The 15,570-nt window shown below is 40.7% G+C and overlaps 1 protein-coding gene across 1 annotated transcript in view; it reads left to right on the plus strand.

Moving 5' to 3' along the window:
- The window catches only part of Xpo1 (exportin 1), a 42,291-nt gene that overhangs the window by 8,637 nt on the left and 18,084 nt on the right, over positions 1 to 15,570 (plus strand). The window contains 7 exon segments of the mRNA NM_053490.2: positions 1,107 to 1,208; positions 4,518 to 4,590; positions 11,772 to 11,833; positions 12,428 to 12,472; positions 13,793 to 13,974; positions 14,193 to 14,241; positions 14,322 to 14,441. Of these exon segments, the coding sequence (NP_445942.1) occupies positions 1,107 to 1,208; positions 4,518 to 4,590; positions 11,772 to 11,833; positions 12,428 to 12,472; positions 13,793 to 13,974; positions 14,193 to 14,241; positions 14,322 to 14,441 (633 nt within the window).

Consider the following 15,570-nt stretch of genomic DNA (forward strand, 5'->3'; position numbering starts at 1 on the left):
TGAGTTTGGCGCCTGTATATGTGCAGGCAAAACACTAACATGTAAAACTCGCAACTTAAAAACCTTCAAGGATTAAATAAAAACAAGTGAGCAGAGAAGGGCTTTTTTCCCCCTTAACTATTTATTTTACGTTATGTAAAGCTTTTGCCTGTAAGCATATATGTGCACCATATTCGTGCCTGTTGGATCCCCTAAAACTGAGGTTCTAAATGGTAGTTAGCCACCACATGGGTGCCAGGAATGGTGAGCGGGTTTTCTACAGTAGCAACTGATACTTTTAACTGCTGAGCTAAGGAACAGAAATGCTTTTATATTTATTAAATAGCATGGGTGATGTTAGACTTTTTTTTCTCCTTTACTCTTTGTTCCTATTTTGTGTTTAAGCCCCCTTTGAGGTTATAAGGTGAGGAGAGTGGGAAATAGACCAGAGCAAGGAAGGCGCTAGGGTGCAATGCTAGACCAGCAGCAAAGGACACCATGTAGAGGTTGAGATAAAGGCTGCGGTGTGGAAAGTGTTTGCACATATGATGCTTAGCACATCAAATGCTCAGACCTGTGTGAGCGGTGTGACTCAGGCCCGCAGGCGAGTTAGTCCTGGTTCAGAACAGTCGTGACACACGAAAGAATGAATGAGAGTAGCAGTTGGGCCAAGTAAGATTGACTGGGTGAAGAGACATGATTTCTACTGTGTATTACAAGTTCATACTGTAGGTATTCTCAGGGAGAACATTAAGATAAGACACAACTTTGGATGTGGTGGTGGTCATCTGTAATTTTAAAGTGTAGAAGCCAGAGGCTTGTAGTTCTTTCAAATTCCACAGATGCTTTTACAACCATAATATATGTTGAGTGTATTTCTAATAGGGTGGTGCGTTTGTAGGTGCTCTTAGGCCAGAAGAGGATGTTAATTGATCCCCTGGAGCTGCAGGTACAGGCAGGTGTGAGCTACCTAATGTGAATGCTGGTAACTGAACCTGGGTCCTGGAAGAGTTCATTTCTGTGTTCCCAGAAAGTGGAGTTCTCACAGTGCTGCTCTCTGTATGTACTTTACATCTTAATGATTTCTAAGGAACACTAACTTAAACTCCTTTGGTATAACATTACAGCAGAGAATGGCTCAAGAAGTACTGACACATCTAAAGGAGCATCCTGATGCCTGGACGCGCGTCGACACCATTTTGGAGTTTTCGCAGAACATGAACACAAAAGTAAGCAATGGTGGTTTTAGAAGTCCATTGTTCTTTCCTTCCAGTTGTAAACTTTGAGGAAGGTATCTCATTTTTAGTATTAGCAATTATTATCAAATCATTTTATATTGCTAAGTTATTTCAAATTACTCTAAAGTTTAGAATTCTTGCAAATAGTCCTAAGAATTATGAAGCTTTTATAATTGGGACTAGTGTGCAAGGTGTTCTTTTTGGGGGTGGCTGGGTGTTTTTTCCTTTTAGAACATGTGTATAGTAGGTCTTAGCATAAGTTGTAAACATTATTCAGAGATGAGACATAACATTATTTCGGACAATTAATACAATACAGGTTAGGCACCACCAACATCCAGTAGTATGGACAGCTTAAAACCCTATTCCACAGTATCAGTGTTTTCAATGAGACAGCAGTTCTTATTTGCAATTGAAAATGTTATAACTCAGGGCTTTTTTCCCTTAAGTTTGAACAGAAGGGTTGATCAAATGTGTTTTGACTGTTTTAATGTTTGGTGATTCACGCTTCTCTTTAAACGCCTTAAAGTAATAAGATGCCATGGCGCTCTGTTTAATGCACAAAGGGTTTCTACTTGATACACATTGTGTTAAAACAGAAAAATTGCCATGTGCACGTTTATGAAATCAGAGTGTGTTAGTTAACAGTTTTAAAATATTAATTAGTTTTGACATCTTGTAAATTTTAAGGCAAAAATGCAGCCCAGAACTTCCTCAAAGTGCTGACCTTAAGTAGCATAGCAGTGTTTGCCTGTTTGCTTGCCTGGTAAATTTTGCTTTTTATACTGACAGACATTACTAATGTTTAAGTTGATTTATCAACAGTATTTTTAAAAACTCAAATTTGTCTTGTGAAAAATGAGATGATTAGAGGAACAGAAAGAAAGCAACAGGTAAAGAATTCTTCAATTTACATAAATTACAAATGATTTGGTGCTAAATTTATGCACTATGACATTTGGCTTTTATGCAATCATTTTTTTTTCTTTAAAGATGTTAACACTACCTGATATTAATCACAATGTTCCGTTATGTTGATTGCTTGTAATAGGAAGAAAAGGGTGTCTTCCTGTGCAACTGACACAGCTAGGCTTTGCCGGCAGGCCTCCACAAGGTCTACCCTTTTCATTCCCTTTAACTGGATTCTGTTCATCGATTGTTTTTGTTTCATGGGTGGTGGGTGGGGAAGGGAAACTCAATGCATAAATAAGTGTTTCCGAGGGCTCAGGTTTCTGCCATAGGGATCATTTCATGCGTTTGTTTTTTTCATGTAGTCTTTGCTGTTATCTGTCCCTCATCTTCATAGCTCAGCAGTGGCTTACTCAAGTTTTGAGATTTAAAGGGAGAAGTAGGGTTGGTTTTTGTCTTTTGTTTTTTTGGTGATTTGGTTATGTCCTATCATTTATGAAGAAAATTATTTTCCCATAGGCACAAGAGTTCTCTTCCCAAGTTTCGTATCCAGAGTCCTTTTTGCCGAGGCGTTAGTTAGGCCTTAGACTGTGCTGATAGCTGCACCTATCCTGACCGCGTGTATAGATTCCTTTTACTGGGCTCCAGTCCTCCAGTTAGAAACCTGTGTTCAATAAGCTGTTCTATGTTTGTAATTGTTGGAAGGGTTGTAGGTAATAAACTAATATTACATAACAGGTACCAATCATTACTAATAAGTAAATGAACAAATATGACAGTAATGGAAGTGGGTGTTTCAGTGAGAAACAATAATTAGGTCAAGTAAAATAATTTCCTTAAGAGTTTTTTTTTTTTTTTTTTTTTGGTTTTGTTTTTTAGTCTGTTGTATTTATGGTGTTGTTTTGGTGCTTCATGGGTCTTTATAGTTGGTTATTATTGCAAGTGGACATAATCTAATATAGTTGGCTCTGCTTTATTTATTTTTTCTTTTGAATCTTTAGATAGTGTGATTTGTGCTTGAAAAAATGTATAGAGTAGTGAGTTTTATGCTTAGAGGAACGTCTGTCTTGATGTGCTTCTGAGCACCAGATCTGCAGAGCGCCTGACCAGGATAGTAAGCTTCATTCACTACTGCTGATTATGAAATAGTGCAGTGACATTTATTTCCTAATTTCAGAATTTGTTTTGGCCTCATTCTTATTTTAGATGACTTTAAGGAATGTTCTGCAAATGTAGAGTTTGAGTAGAGATTGCAAAAAAAAATATTTTTGTAAAGTATGGAATATTAAAATGAGAGAAAACAGCAAAAACATTTAAGCACAATGTAGTTTGGGACAGTCTATATTGTGCTGTGGCTAAAATGAGCATTTATATGATCCCTTTGGTTGAAATACTAATGCTCCTATTTTATTGTGTAAATGACTAACAACTTTAAAGATGAACTCTTATTCTCAGCCAACACTTGCAATCTGAGGCTGTGTCTGTGTGAATGAGTTTACCTTTCAGGTATTACAGCTGGTGGTTAGAGTCCCCAAACTACATTCTGGTTCCTTTTCTTTCTCCTGCCTATCCACACTAATTGGTCATAGTGATGATTTTAGGTAGTGAACCCTGGAGCATTACAAATTCTTAAATGCTGCTGACGGTTAGAGTGCATAAGCAGTGGGAGGGATAGAATGGATTGAAAGTGCTGTCTGTTATTGAACTTTCTCGCAAATGTAATTACAGCTTCCATGCTAATAAGGAATACCTGAAAGGTAGATACAGATTGCAACATGCATTTGTATTTTGACTGTGCACAAAAGTTTATCTTTAAATTAGTAGAAATAGAAACTGCATAAGGGCGGGGTTAAAATCAAATAAACCCATGGGTTTGTCTTGCTGCTCCTTTAAGTAACACACCAGTGATCTTAAACACTATACAGAAAGTGTCTGTGACCATACTTGCTGTTTGGCTAAAGCTTGTAACTCCTAGAGGGTGGTAGGAAGCTTGATAGCATCCAAGCTACTAAATTTTAGGAGCCTGGTTGTGTTAACATGAGAGCCCATGAGCAGTCACTTTCACTGTGAATCCCTGTTTGGCTGTTATCTTTCCTTCTACAGATAAGCCCATTTGGCTGCTAAAGGGCTTTTTATTTGGTTCTTCCTCCTGGTGTGAGCATGTATAAACAGCAGGACGATTCGTAAAGTAGTAAACAGTAAATGAGGAAAATGCATGAAATCTCAGCTTATGGGTGAATAGATTCTTGTTTAATATATGTAATTAAATTTGATAGCATAATGTTTTTGAAATGTTAGCTATAATTGTGTGAGTGTCTGTCCATTTGTGAATCCTGAAAGGTCCTAGTCCTGTGCCAAGAAATTCACATAGTTCTATTCTCCAATTTTCAGTACTATGGACTACAGATTTTGGAAAATGTGATCAAAACAAGGTGGAAGATCCTTCCAAGGAACCAGTGTGAAGGTAGGAAACACCTTAAGGGCAAATGATGTAGACTTTGGCTCCCGACACTTTTATTACAGTTGAGTTGATTAATGTTATATGGCAGGATCTATTTGTATTGGGAAGGAGTAGGCTATCTTTTCGAGGAAAGGGATGGCTGTCACTTTAAACTCTGTAAAAAAGAAAATAGTACCTGGTTGAGTATGATGGAGACAGGATGATTGGGAATGCAAGTCCTGGGCTGCACAGTATCCATCTCAACTTTTTAAAAAAGGGTCAATCGGGGCTGGAGAGATGACTCAGAGGTTAAGAGCACCCGACTGCTCTTCCAGAGGTCATGAGTTCAAATCCTAGCAACCACATGGTGACTCACAACCATCTGTAAAGAGATCTGATGCCCTCTTCTGGTGTGTCTGAAGACAGCTACAGTGTATTATATATAAAAAAATGAATAAATCTTTTTTAAAAAAAAGGGGGGGTCAATCAGGATGATGGTTTAGCTGGTAAGACACCTGCCTCCAGGCCTGATGACCACACGCACTGCTCCATAAGCACACCACACACAGAGTAAGAGAAACAGTTAAAGTGGTTCAGTACACGGAGGTATATTCCTGCCAAGGATGACCATGCAACTTCAATTCCCAGGACCTACATAGCGGAGCCAAATCTGTAAGCTGACCAGCACATGAAGCTGTGCTGTTGGCAAGATATCTTTGTGCACACAGGACAAATACGTTAGTAGTTTAACAACAAGCCCCTGACTTAGACTTCTGAGTGATGTGATTGTTGAATTGCATTATGGGTATGTATCGCCATACCCAGCTGAAATGATACTTTACAAAAAACAGTAACAGGTTAGAGAGATGGTTCAGTTGTCAAAGCACAAGCTTCTAGATGACTTGAATTTGGTTTCCAGATTTGGAGGCCAAACGACAAGTTTGTTTTGAGTTTCTGCATCCGCCATTATTTGTTACATGGACTTTCTGGAATTGATCTCAGGTCACAGGGCTTGTACAGCAGGTATTTTTACCCGTGGCCCATCTTGCCAACCTCTAAAGTGTACCATGTGTGTGGAGGCCAGATGTTACTTGGATCCCCTAGACCTAGAGTTATAGCCCCAGATAGCTTCAAACTGACTGTGGGTGCTAGAATCCAAACCTGGATCCTCTGAAGGAGCAGTAAATGCTCTTTTCTCCCCGATCCCCCAGATTTATTTGAGGGAAAGCGGGCAGTCAGCCTGTCCATACTTCTCCATCTGTGGGGACAGAAGGAGGTTGCAGATCTTTTGGTGCAGGAATTACAAGTAATGAAAAAAGGCACAGGCCTTTAATCCCAGCCCTTCAGAGGCAGAAGCAGGCGGATCTCTGAGTTTGAAGCCAGCCTGTTCTACAGAGTTTCAGGACAGTCAGGGTTACTGTGTCTCAAAATCAAACAACAAAAACCCTAAACCAAGTCACTGGACCTCGTTCAGAGGTCATAAGTTCAATTCCCAACAAGCACCTGGTGACTCATAGCCATCCACAGTGAGATCTGGTGCCCTCTTCTGGTATGCAGGCATATCACTCTATGCATAATAAATAATAAATAAATAAATCTTAAAAACAAACCTGAAGCAAACAACTAAGACCTGGAGCTTCTGAAGTCGGTGATGGGAACCGCACACAGGCTCTCTGGAAGAGCAGTAAGTGCTCTTACCCTTGAATCATCTTTCCAGCCCTGTTTCTTTTTAATACAATTGCCTGTTTATTTCTTTGTTTTTGGTTGGGATGGTGCCTACTGTAGTCAGGTTGTTTGTAGGTGAGGATGACTTTGGTGCCTCCTACACCTGAGGACTGGGAAGAAGAATCTGAGGCCCCACAGCACAGGGAGGAGTTCTGACCAGACCCAGACCCAGAAACAAGCCTTCTTCCAGCCGGATGAACATGGCCTTAGCCATAGCCTTAGAGTGTTGTGTTCATACTTCATTGATGTCAGTGCTAGCCAGATACCTTTCAACCCAATCGTTACAGGTCTGACATTCATGATAATCAGGTTAGTAACTTCAGAGAAGCCAACCTGTTTGGTTGTGATTATGCAAACCTGGAATCCCAGCCAGTATGTAGGCAAAGGAAGAAGATTGCCATCTTTGCTATATAGCAAATACCAGGTCTCATAGGCCGGACAGACACTCTCTGGAAGCTCAGATCTCTGCTGGAGCACTAGTACTAGTACTAGTGTCTCCACTCTTCCAGTACAAGCACATCCATTCTTTGCTTGTTTCCTCTTCTGTAGACAGTGTTTTCTAGTGCCATCCTAGCTGTCTGACTGAGAACTTTGCTCTGTAGACCAGGTGGCTTCAAACTCAAACCACCTGTCTCTGCCTCTCGAGTGCTGGGGCTGAACAAAGGTGTGCCATGAGGCCAGACTGACACCTGCAAGGAGAGACTCTTGGACTAGTTATTTCTGTATGCTGTGCCTTTTACTGACCTTCGTCATCCTTGTACTTCATGTGAACCTTGCTTACCTTCCTTCTGCCAGAAAGACTCAAAGACCATTTTATAACTGCATCCATTGGCTCAGTGTACACATGGGTAGTTGCAGCCTTGGAGGGTTGAGTAAGTGAGACTGGTTCTGAAATGGCATTAAATGACAGCAAAAATGTAAAGGGGTGTGTGTGTGTGTGTGTGTGTGTGTGTGCGTGCGTGTGCGCGCGTGCGTGCGCGCGTGCGCAAGCATACACACACACACACACAATATATGCATGGGTGTGTCCTTGAATGTGTATGTGTACACCAAGTACCGCACAGTCCTAAAAGGGGACAGGATTGCCTGGCTCTTGAGTTGGGCCTTGTGAGTGGGTGCTGTGAACCAAGCTTGAGTCCTCTGCAAGATCACCAGGCACTTAGACCTGCTGCTCCCACCTCTCCCAACTTCCTAAAAGTGAGAAAAGAGGTAATGTAATGTGTAATAAAAAAATTGTTAAAATTTTGTTCTGCATTGCTATAATGGCCATTTAACCTTAGGCCAGAAAATAACATCTATGTTTTGTAGTTTTGTGTATTTATGATATTGAATTAGTAATTTACTAGTATTGACTAAACAAGTATTTTTCAAGTTAGTAGGGTTTTCTTACTTCACATCTTCAAGTGCCTTAGGGGTTTACATTTTAGTTGTAGTTTAGGGTCTTAGTGGTGGTGGCCATGCTGGTGCTGTTGTTAGACACTGTAGCCAAGGAGACCAAGAGTTTGCTCTGGGTAGCCCCGGTAGCAGGTTTGCATCGGTTTAAGGTTATCTTACCTCCCATACACCTGCAATTTTTTTTTCCTGCATAGAATTTCTTTTCCCTGGAATTTGCTCTGTAGACCAGTCTGGCCTCTACCTCCCAGTGCTAAGATTAAAAGCATGTGTTGCTACTGTCTCTTGAAGTTTTAAGTTTTAAAAGAAATATTTCTTAGTATTTTTAAAAGTTAAATTTACTGCATGACACTCTTAGGTTTTTTGAGATCGGGTTTTCCCTGGCTGTTCTGGAAATCACTATGTGAATCAAGATGGCCAAGAACTCTGTCTACCTACCTCTGCCTCTCAGGGTGAAGGCCTGTGCTACCCAGCTGCTTTGACACCTTAAAAAAATTGATGTGTACAAATTTTGTTGTAGTGCGAGGATCTCATGAAATTACCAGAAACTTAAAGAGAAACCAGTGAGTGTAATGTGAGCAAAGCAAGTATAGCAGTAAGTCACACTTCTGATTACCGTCGGAGGGTCTGCTTGTAAGTGTGTGCGCGCGCACGTGTGTGTGTGTGTGCACGTGTGTGTGTGCACGTGTGTGTGTGTGTGTGTGTGTGTGTGTGTGTGTGTGTGTGTGCAAGCAAATGGATGTCACAGGACAACTTGGAGCATTCTGTTCTCTCCTTCCCTGTGTGTGGGGCCCTGAGTTCAACTCAAGTTTCATGTTTTGTGACTCGCTGAGCCAACCAGCTCATTGGCCCTTGGGGATGGCTTTGAATTTCTGGTCTCCTTACTACCCCTGAGTGTTGTGATTACAGACTTCAACCACCACTGCTGTGATGAATGCACACTAAGCATTTATTGATTATCATTACCAGGAGCCAAGATTAGTTCCAAGCATGTTCCTCTACCCCTAGCCCATGTTGTCTTGGGGTAGAACCTCCAAACTAAGCGTTACCCATAAAAACCATTAAAGGGAAACATTTGTTTCAGAACCAAATTATCCAGCTTTTGGGTTTTTTTTCGACAGGGTTCAACATGTAGCCCTAGCTGACGTCATGCACCACCATACCAAGCCTGTGTCGAGATGCTTTGCTGTGCTTTTGTTGTTGCTGCTGTTCTCAAGACAGGGTTTTATACAGTGTAGCCCTGTAGACCTCGCTCTGTAGACTAGGCTGGCCTCAAACTCACAGATCTGCTTGTCTCTGCTGGGATTAAAAGGCATATGCCACCTTCTTCCTTTTTTTTTTTTTTTTTTTTTCTTTTTTTCGGAGCTGGGGACCGAACCCAGGGCCTTGCCCTTGCTAGGCAAGCGCTCTACCACTGAACTAAATCCCCAACCCCCATATGCCACCTTCTAATCTTTCCTGCAATATTTTTATTAAGGTTTTTAAAAAGGATTTTAGAGTGGTGATAGTACGATTTTTTTTTTCCCCCACATCAATACTGGTGTTGTTTTTACAAGGGTTTTAGATATTTATAGTGCCAATATTTGAAACCAGTACGTTGTACATGCTAGTCAAGTACTTTTTCGGAGATCTACATCTATATGGATATGCCCCTCCTTTAGATTTTATTTACTTTTTTAAAAATTAAAATTATGTCCCTTTTGGGAGGCAGGTATGTGTGTGGTCTATACTGCAGAATTTAGAACTCATAGAACCCGTGAGGAAATCAGAGGACAAGCTGGTTCTTGGGGGATTGAACTCTCCATCCTGCTTGGTGGCAAGAGCCTTTACCTGATGAGTGAGCCCAGCCCCACTTAGCTTTGAGAGGCTCATCTACCTGGGCCACTGAGGATGTCTGTGTCGCCGGGTCTGGTGCTGTTACCCTTGTTACTAGGACTTCATCTGTGTAGAACCCATAAGGGACTAACCGTCAGAATTTTAAAGATGAATTTAGTTGACAACAAGGACACATAGGAAACAATCTGTAGTAGGGATTAACCTAAGTATTAAGTATAATGTGATGGTCTTTTATAAATCCACTTTAGTCCCTAGTTTTTTCACTTTAAAACCTACTAACTGTAGATCCTGGAGGAGAGTGAGATGGCTCATGGGATATTGTAAGGCACTTGCCACCAAGCCGGATGCTATAGGGTCATTCTTGAAACCTGTGTGAGAGAAGTAGCTCCCGGAGGCCATCTGATCTAGAGCAGGCAAAGCTTGGTTAAGATCCTCTTTCCAAAACTGCTGAACCCAGTTCTAACGCAGGTGCTGGGCTGTGCACATACACCACTCACATGTGTGCTCACAGCGAAGGTCAGGCAACAGAACAAACAGAAAACCAGGCTTCTGTGTCTGCGATGCTTTTTTATTTGTATTTGTCTGGATTTTTTTTTTTTTTTTTTTTCCTCAAGAGAGGGTTTCACTGTGTAGTTCTGACTGGCCTCAAACTCACAGAGATGAGCTTGCCTCTGCCTCCTAAGCTCTGATCCTAGCTGTTTAGGCCAGCCAGGACTCTACAGTGAGATCCAGCTTGAAATTTAAGAAATAAAAATAAAAAATCAAGTCAATATAACAGAGGGCCATCCTCAGCTACAGAGTCGGTGGAGACCAGCCTACTAAGTTAAGACCTTATTTCAAAGGTAAGAGGCAGTGAGTGAAAAGAAGCAGGCTTGAGTGTTATTCCAGCACTTGAAACAGATACGGGAAGATCAAATCAAATTCAAAACCTGCCTAATATACACAGTGTTTCAGGCTAGGTACTTTCTCAAACATAGCTTGGAGGGTGAGGAGTTCAGGATCATCCTTAATTACATAAGAGTTTTACATAGACCAGTCCAGCTATAAGAAATAAATACTGTCATTCTGTTATTAGGCAGAGGGCAGGATGGTTACTACTTAAAAAAAGAAACTATCAGTAAATGCTAAAACAGTAAGTGATCTTCTGAAGAAAACACACCAAGAGTCTTAGTTTGGTGTGGACTTTCTTTGCAAAAAAAAAAAAAAAAAAAAAAAAAAGGCCAGTTGCAAAGGAAATTTTCTGGATTGGAGATCACTTAGCAATTACGAGCCTTTGCTGTTCTTCCAGGCCTACAGAAGTTCTAGTTCTGTTGGAAGCTCCACGTTACATAGCTCCTGACACCTTTAGCCATTCATCTGTTGCTCTGGGCTTTCACACACAGGTGACACACAGTCACAGACAAGTAAATGACAACGTTTAAAAGTATATAGCTGTGTGGTGGTGGGCACATCTTCAATCTCAGCTCTCAGGAGGATCTTAAGAGTTCAAGGACAGCCTAGTCTAAAGAGCAAGTTGTAGGATATCCAAGGCTACACAGAAACCCTGTCTTGAAAAAGAAAGAGAAGATGAAAATTAATGTGTGTTATCACGCTCCTATAAGGGGAGGCAGGAGCAAGAGTTAGTGTGCTGGGTTCAGGGGGTTTTGTTTGTTTGTTTGTTTTTGTTGTTTTTGTTTTGTTTTTTTAATTAATGAAATTAGCGTCAATATTTAGCCAGACTGGCCAGAGCTTCAGGCAATTGTCCTGCTTTAGTCTCAGCTATTTAAACCAGGGCAGGTATATCCATTTAATCAAAGCGTACATAGTACTTGGTATAGTTGTCCTACAGAATGGATGTATTAGATGCCTGTAATCTTATCAGACAGGAGTGAAAGGGATCCAGGAGGAAGGTGGATGGCTAGCTAGTTCATGGCTAGCCTAGAGCTACATAGGTCCTGTTTTCTCACAGCTTAAAATACTCGATCAGAAGATGGAAACTCATCCCTTAATAGTTTTTGAAGTGTTTTCTCTCAAACCTAGGGAGTTCTGTGTGTTATGTCAGCTCTTTACTATTGAGTATTGAACTACTGCCATAGTACTATTGGCATTCTTTGCAGTTGCCAACACTGTTGAAGGAATTGGAGTTGGAAACTGACTCTGCTCTCTACCAGGTCCTGAATGTTTGCTCAAAGTGAAAAAGTTGAAGTTACAGGCATAAACTTCCTTGCCTATCTTGTAAAGTTAAATTCTTATGTATTATGTATATTTTATAGGAATAAAAAAATACGTTGTTGGTCTCATCATCAAGACATCCTCTGACCCAACTTGTGTAGAGGTAAGAAAATGTTAATGTTAAGTTGTGTGTGCATGTGTGTGCATGTGCATGAGAGTGCGTATATCATGCGTGTCGAGGTCAGAAGACTCTCACTTCTCCTGTCATGGATCTGGAGATTGAATTTCTATGTCTACACTGTAAGCCATTACAGATGCTCCAGAGATTTTATGGTTTTTTAAATTAAATTTATTTATTGTTTTAGTAAAATTTATCCTGTGTGCATGTTTGTAAATACTTGGGTGCTATTTGAGGTTACAGGGCAGATTTGGGGAGTTGGTTTTTTTCTTTTACCAGGTAGATGCAGAGCCTTGAACTCAGGTTGCTTTATTTACATGCTGAACTACCTCCTTGGTTCCCAGAGAATGTATTTAAGAAAGTCTGTTTTTGGGGTTGGGGATTTAGCTCGGTGGTAGAGCGCTTGCTAGGCCCTGGGTTTGGTCCCCAGCTCTGGGAAAAAAAAAAAAGTTAGTCTGTTTTTAATAGCACGAGGAGCGTACATACTTCAGATAAGCCTGTAATCATTTCTTATGCTTATGTCTATACTGAATTCTTTAGGCACTTACTTGATCTAACCCCTTTCCCACCTCTCCCTAGAAAGAAAAGGTGTATATTGGGAAGTTGAATATGATTCTTGTTCAGGTAAGCTTTCTATTAGCCATCTTCCTCAGAAAAATATTGAAGGATTGTTACACTTAACAGCTGGATCTTTCCTTACATAGATGAATATATTTTTACAATTCTTACTTTTATTTTTAATTATGTAGTTGTGTGTGAGTGCCAGTGGGTATATGCATGCAGTAGAGGGTCCAACAAAGGCCAGAAGGCCTGTGAGATTTACGGACCCAGAATTAAACATGGTTATTATTGACATGGGAATTAAAGTTGGGTCTTTGGTTAACATTTGTGGTGATAAGGATCAACAATTATTTTAAAAGACTCAGAAGGCTTCAATGCAAAGTGGATTATGTATTGGCGTTTCAAATTTTTGAGGTAACTGGATTCTTAGACTTTGCCTCCTACTGTGCATTTATTTCTCTTTCACATGGGGCTCTTCTTTTTGTTGTTCTAAGATTTATTTTATATATGTGAGTACACTGTAGCTGTTTTCAGACACACCAGAAGAGGGCATCATATCCCATTACAGATGGTTGTGAGCCACCATGTGGTTGCTAAGAATTGAACTCAGGACCTCTGGAAGAGCAGAGCAGTCAGTGCTCTTGACTGCTGATCCATGTCTCCAGCCCTCACATGGGCTCACATATAAAATTCCAGTTTATATATCCTTGCATGGAATGTGTCCTCTTAATCTCCATCCATTCTTTCCTAACTGCCCGTATAGACTTTTAAGTTTGGAAAATTCACATTGGCCTGTCTCCTCTGCCAATCTCGACACACCGTTCTTTTGTAGATTGTTTGGAAGACAGCTTGGCTATGTCACTGTCCAAATGCGGGACATCTAACACATTTCATTGGCAATTTAATAGATGAATCAGCTAAGGCTTGTGCTATCTACTTCAAAGCTTATAATGTTGTCAAACCAGGGCCTGGAGGCATTGAATCATGTAAGAAAGAGCCTGACTTCAGCTTTAGCACTGCACTCAATACTGTTAGGACTAGATTACATCAGCAGGAGATGTCTGTTTTGGAATAGCAGGATTGCTCCCAGTGGCTGATGTACTAGATGGACATTTTGTCTAGCCCCAAAACTTACCTTGTTAACCTGTCACACTTCAAAATTTAGTTAGGTCTCATAGTTTGGGGCAGGTTATACATATCTATCAAGCAAATGTTAATATTTATACACATTAGGACCATATATAAATGTCAGGATAACTGGGGTCTTTGAGTATTGAAAGCACTGTTGTATACTTGTGTTTGGTATATTAAAAGGGGGAGTGAGTAACACTCACTTTGACGGCGTTTTGTCCTTGTCAAATAACATTTCATTTTTAATTTTAGATACTTAAGCAAGAGTGGCCCAAACATTGGCCAACTTTTATCAGTGACATTGTTGGAGCAAGTAGGACCAGTGAAAGCCTATGTCAAAATAATATGGTGATTCTTAAACTCTTGAGTGAAGAAGTGTTTGATTTCTCTAGTGGACAGATAACCCAAGTTAAAGCCAAGCATTTAAAAGACAGGCAAGTGTTTGTTTTACATCATCAAATGTTCTATGGAGCTCTAAGTGTAAAAGTTAGTGGAATCCCATCAGCAGTGTCTGCATTACTGGAGGGAGGGGGAGGGGGAGTGTGCATAAGATGTCCTCCCTGCCCTCCATCAGGGAGGTCTCCCCTAAAGTTGGGATTTATTATGTTGTCGGTCCCTCCTTTCTAAATCACATTGTTTGTTTGTTTCTTAGCATGTGCAATGAGTTTTCACAAATATTCCAGCTTTGCCAGTTTGTGATGGTAAGTGGTTTTAATTTTCTTCTTTTTTAAAATAAGAGTTAGAGGAAAGTATATTTATGGTATGATGTTTGTGTTTCCAGGAAAACTCCCAGAATGCTCCCCTTGTACATGCTACATTAGAAACGCTGCTGAGATTTCTGAACTGGATTCCCCTGGGATACATCTTCGAGACTAAGTTAATCAGCACCTTGATTTACAAGGTAAAGCCAGTGCACCTCAGTTTTGTCTCTGGAAATCACAAATAGTTCCCTTCATTGCCACTCTACCCACCGTGTCTCTTTCTGAAATGAAGGGACTGCTTCCAAGGTTGCTGCTAGTCATTGTTTACAAGGAATCCTTCAGCCTATGTAGGATTTGTTTGTTTTCTTCAGTTAAGGATTAGTGGTAAGCGTTGATTCAGACACACCAGAAGAGGGCATGTGGTGTTCCCTTTGCCAGCCTCTCTCTTCTTCCACAGACTCAGCTTTTATTACTACAGCTTGGACTTAGTACAGATCAATGGCCAACAATTGGCACACTTGATTTCCAAATTCTTGCAGATTATAACAACTTCTCCCACAAGCAAATGATCCCAGAACTTCTTATCTCTGAGGTTCAATTTCCAACTCTTTTTTTTTTTTTTAAAGATTTATTTATTTTATGTGAGTACACTGTTGCTGTCTTTGTGCACACCAGAAGAGGGTGTCCGATCTCATTACAGATGGTTATGAGCCGCCATGTGGTTGCTGGGGTTTGAACTCAGGACCTCTGGAAGAGCAGTCAGTGCTCTTAACCCCTGAGCCATCTCTCCAGCCCGTAAGCGTTGATTCTAATAGTATAGAGTCAGAAGCAGACCATCTTTTAGTGCATTTTTTTTTAAATATTGTGTGTATTGTGGGTGGTTGCCTGCAATGCTCCACATGGGGGTGTGGGAATGAACATCAGGTGCTTTTTTTTTTTAAACCTTCTAAGCACTCTCAGAGGCTCCATGTCTAAGGATTTCAAGTTTGAGTGAGGCTTCTTGTTGTAAAATTGTAAAAATAAAAAGCTGTCTTTTACTCTCATTAGATCCAGCACTATAGACGGCAAAGCGGCTCACCCGCTCTGCTCCATCCCATATCACACAACCAGGGGTCTCTCTCTGACCCTGGCAACAATCTCTCTGTCCATCTAGTTCCCAAGGCAGGCTTCATTCACCATGCCAGAAACACACATCCCATCCGTGGTGCCCCAGTCTCTCTGCTGACACATACTCTCCCAAACTCAAATCTCCACAAGGAAGAACACACAACACCACCTATGATCCAGTTGATAAAATATAATTGAACACCTAAACATGCAAAGCCCTGT

This window comes from Rattus norvegicus, chromosome 14, assembly GCF_021556685.1.
Source record: "Rattus norvegicus strain SHRSP/BbbUtx chromosome 14, alternate assembly SHRSP_T2T, whole genome shotgun sequence".
In the NCBI taxonomy this organism is placed as follows: Eukaryota; Metazoa; Chordata; class Mammalia; order Rodentia; family Muridae; genus Rattus; species Rattus norvegicus.